This window comes from Malus domestica, chromosome 15 (assembly GCF_042453785.1).
Source record: "Malus domestica chromosome 15, GDT2T_hap1".
Lineage (NCBI taxonomy): Eukaryota > Viridiplantae > Streptophyta > Magnoliopsida > Rosales > Rosaceae > Malus > Malus domestica.
The window spans coordinates 52117361-52123388 of NC_091675.1; the positions used below are offsets into that span (position 1 = coordinate 52117361).

Genomic DNA, 6028 nt, shown 5'->3' on the forward strand with positions numbered 1-6028 from the left:
TTTATGTAGTTAAGGAGTTTTACCATTAATTAACCATATAAGGTCGATTTTTATTACGTTTTGTACAGGAACTTCACATGTTTAAATTATTTTACTCTATTGCTAGAACCGTTTAAAAACAAAGGTTAATAGGTATAATTAAAGTAACCAGTCGTCCTCATTCCTATATTAATCACACAAGTCATCCACCGGCGGCCATCGTGCTGACCAAGAAAACACAAAACGCATATTAATTACTATATCCAGAAAAAGAAACAAACTTTTAAAATTTTCTTCTAATTTTATTAAATTATTTAGTAGACAGTGGAGGTGGAGGGTGTTGCTTGTTGTCATGCTTGAGTGCTATAACACAAATAATTGCCACATAAGAAGCTATGGAGAATCCTAAGTTCCCTCTCCATCTCTGCCATGTCCACAAGCTTTCAAACTTCATCAACCGAACGCATATCCTCGTCCACTCAGTCGCTCTAGCGTTCTTGTTTTACTATAGAGCCTCTTTCTTCTTCCAACACCCCAATACCAAAGCCACAACCCTACCATGGCTTCTTGTCTTTGCCTCAGAAATCCTCCTTGCCTTCGAATGGCTCCTCAGCCAATCATTTCGCTGGCGGACAGTTTCGCGAACCGTGTTCCAAGAGAGGTTGCCGGAGAATGACAAACTTCCGGCAATTGACGTGTTAATTTGCACCGCGGATCCAGAGAAGGAGCCAACCGTGATGGTTATGAACACGGTGTTATCAGCCATGGCAATGGACTATCCACCAGAGAAGCTTCATGTGTATCTATCTGATGATGGCTGTGCTGCAGTGACTTTGAATGGGATGAGAGAGGCTTGGAGGTTTGCAAAGTGGTGGCTTCCGTTTTGTAGGAGGTATGGGATCAAGTGTACGGCTCCTGAGGCTTATTTCTCTGCAGGAGGAGAGGGAGATGGCTATGAGGATGGTGATTCCGGGGGTAGTGAGTTCGTACAAGAGAAAGAGCATATTAAGGTTAATTATAACAAAAATGTCATTCTTACCATCTGTTTTTATCATCAATTATACCATCTCTCTAATAGAAATGAGACACATATGTGTTGGTGTGCCCTACAACTATTAGAAAAATGATACAAATAGATGATAAATATAATACTACTCTAGAGAAGATACTTAAAATGGTCAGAATGATAAAAGGAGCATGGAATGAGTGCATGATGACCTTTTTTTTTGTTTTTTTTTTTTGCAATTAATATTTCTCAAAACAAATTCCTCATGTTTGAAGATACATAAGTGTGATATTTCTCAGTAACAAAGCTGATGGTAAGGATTTGATTGCAGAACGCATACGAGGTGTTTAAGAAAAGAGTAACAGAAAATGCAAGGATTGAGGACGCCAGGAGCAACATGCGTCGAGATCACTCTGCAGTCATTGAGGTATTGTTATTTTGTACCCTACTATCACATTGTTTGTTGATTAGTACTTTAGTTTTACAAATTATTTGGACCCATTATATAGAAAACTTCATTTTAATCCTTGTTAAAGATGACTTTTAAACTAAAACTATGAGTAAGATCAAAATCTAATTTTAGTCCCTTGATACATTAATCACCTTATTTATTAATTATATTTTGATGTTTTTATTATTTCTCTATTTCTTCCTAATTTTGATGTATTAATTTTATTTCATTATAATTTTCATTTCATTATAATTTTCATCTCATTAATCGTAATATATTTAGTTGTAAACATTTAGATAAACTAATTTTTGTTATACAATATATTTCGATGTACTTTGTTTTCTTCATTTAGGTATATTAAATTCATTATAATATATTTCGGTGCATACATTTAGGTATGCACATTTCTGTACATACATTTTTGTGCAAACATTTAGGTACATTAATTCAATATAATACATTTCGGTACTTACATTTAGGTACTTTAATTGAGTCTTTCAAGTTTGAAGAATGTTAAATAAAATTAATAAATTGAAAAAACTTTTTTTTTGTCAAAAAATAAATTAAAATTTGTAAATTAATATATTTAAATATTTAATGGGAGACATTAAATAAAATACATATTAATTATTTTGAATTAAGAACACATCAAGGGACTATAATCAATATGTAATCTAACATCATATTTATTTTAAATTTCAATCTTCTGCCCATTGATGTTCTGATTTGAGACAGTCAAATTATTATCTCATAACAAATTAACATGTAATTAGCAACGTTGATAGAGTAAGCTTTGCCTCACAACTCACATGCCTACTTTCCCATTTATTTCCTAATTTGCCAATATATCCAACAAATAGGAAAAAAGTGGTCTCCACACCATTCATACCATTAATTTTTTCACCATCAGGCCGGCTTGCTATAAGAATCCAACAAAAAAGAAAAACGAAAGAAAAAAGAAAGAAAAAAAAAAAAAACACTCTTGCAAGGAAAGACAAATCTCTAATTATATAATACAAAATAATCCTAGAACCATATCTTGAATTTTGGCAGGTAATACAAGAAACGTCCAGTGAAGGTGATGATGCAATTCAAACAAATGAAGCAAAAAATATGCCTCTCCTTGTTTATGTTTCTCGCGAGAAAAGACCCTCTCATCCCCATCATTTCAAGGCTGGAGCGCTCAATGTTCTTGTATGCATGCATCTCTCTCTCTTTACCCTATATAGTTACTTATGTAAGTTGTCAATTGATTGTCGTGTGTTAAAAAATAATAGTTCGTTTCAATGATTCAAATTGACAGTTTAATTAAATTATACTTATCTACTACATGATTTGACAAGTGAACGTTAACGGTTTTTTGATCAGCTACGTGTGTCGGGAGTTATAAGCAATTCACCTTACGTATTAGGGTTAGATTGTGACATGTACTGCAATGATGCAAGTTCAGCTCGGCAAGCAATGTGCTTCCATCTTGACCCCAAGATATCACCCTCTCTAGCATTTGTTCAATTCCCTCATAAATTTCACAACATCAGTACCAACGATATCTATGACAGTCAGTTGAGATCAATATTTACGGTATGTAAGAACTCAAAGACAAACTTTACATTAATTAATTGATACGTAAATGTATTATTTACATCATAGAATAATCTTTGACTAGTTGGTCTTGATTACTTGTATATATATAGTTGCTATGGCAAGGTTATGATGGGCTTGGAGGGCCCTGTGTGTGTGGTACTGGCTACTACATCAAGAGGGTGTCGTTATGTGGAAGTTCCATTAGTGAAGGTCAGTATATAAATTGTCTTGATTAAAAGACCTTAATTAGATTTAATATATAATAAGCATATCATATATATCAAATTTATGAACTTGTCAATTACATATATATACTTTTTAATTGACCAAATTTTCTGCAATACCTGTTGGATGATGTATCGATCGACTATAGATATACGTGTTAATTAATTCGTGGACATTTTTCTCTGTTGTATATCATAATATGCCTTCAGATGGGGATGCAATGAAACTTAGACAATATTTTGGTCCATCCAATCAGTTCATCAAATCCCTCCGCCAAATCAAGAAGCCTGACCATATGTTCATCCAGAGAAATAATGCACATCCAAATGAAAGCCCACTACTAGCCTCTTGTGCCTATGAAGATGGCACCAAATGGGGTGAAGAGGCAAGTACAATCAAACCATTGGAATCTTATATTTCACTCCCAAATTGAAAGATAAATTTATTAAAATAATTATGGTAAGCGTCAATTGTGAGTAGTTGATAGATGTCGGTCGTACAATGTATTAACAGATCATAAAAACCTTGCACAGGAGGTGACTGAGCCTAGCATTCCTCTAATGCTAATGGTGATATCTTACTCTTATTTGTGGCATGCAGGTTGGTTTCTTATACGGTTCAGTGGTGGAAGATTACTTCACAGGGTTTCATTTGCATTGCAAAGGTTGGATTTCAGTGTTTTTTGATCCAAAAAGGCCACAATTCTTGGGTAATGGCACCACCAATTTGGATGAGTTTTTGGTCCAAGGGACAAGATGGTCCTCTGGCTTAGTTGATGTTGCTATCTCCAAGTTCAGTCCTCTTATTTATGGCCCTTTCAAAACCCACACTTTCCTTCAAAGCATGTGTTATGCAGAAATTGCTCTCTTCCCCATTTTCTATTTCTTGACACTCTGGTGCTTTGCTATCATTCCTCAAGTGTGTCTACTCAATGGCATTCCTTTGTACCCCGAGGTAATTAAATTTTGTTTTCCTCTCATTATAACTATATATATTTAAATATGATTAAGAATTTTTATAGCAACAAGGGGAATGTTCACTTCCATTATTATGAATCTAAACCATTTATATTGTGGTTGATTATGGACAAAATTTATGGTTCAAAATTCAATTTCACAGTCTGTCGATATAAGTACTTGTATACAAATGTAAGTACATAAGAAAGCATTACCCTTTTTAGAGTGCTTATAGGTAATTCACACCTTGGAGTATGATTCCTATATTCTAACATGCCGATCATGTTCTTGTTCTTTGCAGGTCTCAAATACGTATTTTATCGTATTTTCGTTCGTATTCCTTTCATCACTCTCTAAACATTTATACGAGGTGCTCGCAACAGGATCAACATTTCAACATTGGGTAAATGAGCAGAGAATATGGATGATGAAGTCAGTCACATCTCACTTATATGGTAGTGTGGATGCTTTCATGAAGAAACTTGGTATGAGAGAAGCTAGTTTTCTCCCAACAAATAAAGTCGACGACGTTGAACAACTCAAGCTTTACAATATGGGAGTATTTGATTTCCAAACATCACTACAATTTCTTGCTCCAATGGTTGCCCTAGTCATCTTGAACATGGCTTCGTTTGCTGTGGGGATTGCTAGAGGGATCTTTGTGGGGGAGTTGGACAAGATGTTCATACAAATCTTCATAGCCTTTTATGTCATAGTAATTAACTACCCTATTATTGAAGGAATGCTAATAAGGAAAGACAAAGGAAGTATTCCACTATCTGTTACCCTAATATCTGCCTTATTTTCCCTCATTGTCTATTTTTTTGGTTCTATTATTTTCATGTAGCAAGGCCATGCCCTATATATGTGTCTACATTTTTCTGATTTAATACTATGATTCCTAAATGTTTTTATTGTTCCACTCTTTGCTTTTGTTCCTTTTTAATCATTGGGATATTGTAAATGTAGGGGTGTCTAAAAGATATACTCTGTTTTTTCTCTTGGCTAAGAGTTCTACTTCAGCCCCCAAAGTAATAGGAATGCATGAATAGAGCCATAATTTCGAACAAAGAAACGCCATCAAATTGTCTTTGACTAGTGATCAGAGCAAAGTTACCATAAACTAAGCCCAATAAGTTTTGGCAGCAACATTAATAGGTGAGAACATGTATCTCCATAGTCCAAGTCCACATGAGTTCTGGAGGTCCTTTTTCCAAATCGCCCTTTCATTTAATCAATAATATATAGGATATGTTTCCAAATCAACTTAATGGTCAAATAAATTTAGGAAAATAATAAACACACATCTTTTTTAGCTTCTCTTACTCTCATGTTTAATCATATCTCTCTCTTCTAGTTGATTTATTTAATCTAACGACAAAAAAATAAAGAGTGTGTGAGAAGCTAAATAGAGTGTGTAAGTTTGACTAAGGGTATAAATGTTGCGAGTATCATCATGTTTAAGTTAGGTTTGTTAAAAGTTCATAATAGGTTAACTTGGTTTGGCTCATTTATTTTTTGAGCTGAGCTCAAACGAGGTAAAAATGAAATTCAAACTCAGTACAACTGTACAAGTCACTTTACAACAATGAGATGGTCCGCTTGTATAACATGTTCTTCAAACTTCTTTTTAAAGGGCCACTCACATGCTTTATGAGTTGAGCATGTCTAAGGTCAAGCTCGGCTTGTTTCTTAAAGGAGTTGAAACCTAAATAGCAAGGGAAGATTACGTGTTTCAAGCTTTAATCACCGACTTCATAATCGACTGGTGTATGTTCTGTTGAAGTTCAATTCGTAGCAATATTTCCGTATTTCTTTTTACCAATT

The 6028-nt window shown here is 34.2% G+C and overlaps 1 protein-coding gene across 1 annotated transcript; it reads left to right on the plus strand.

Annotated features, from left to right (window-relative positions):
* The first annotated feature begins 263 nt into the window (after positions 1-263).
* LOC103421354 (cellulose synthase-like protein G2) lies at positions 264-5123 on the plus strand. Its single transcript, XM_070814443.1, has 8 exons — positions 264-989; positions 1317-1412; positions 2490-2630; positions 2805-3017; positions 3131-3230; positions 3455-3630; positions 3846-4199; positions 4503-5123. The coding sequence occupies exons 1-8, from the start codon at positions 375-377 to the stop codon at positions 5046-5048; spliced, it is 2241 nt and encodes a 746-aa protein (XP_070670544.1). The 5' UTR covers positions 264-374; the 3' UTR covers positions 5049-5123.
* Positions 5124-6028: the final 905 nt, after the last annotated feature.

Coding starts and splice junctions, on each gene's coding strand:
- LOC103421354 (XM_070814443.1), top strand. CDS start 375: ATGGAGAATCCTAAGTTCCCTCTCCATCTCTGCCATGTCCACAAGCTT. Junction 990..1,316: donor AAGAGAAAGAGCATATTAAG/GTTAATTATAAC, acceptor ATTTGATTGCAG/AACGCATACGAGGTGTTTAA. Junction 2,631..2,804: donor CTGGAGCGCTCAATGTTCTT/GTATGCATGCAT, acceptor TTTTTTGATCAG/CTACGTGTGTCGGGAGTTAT.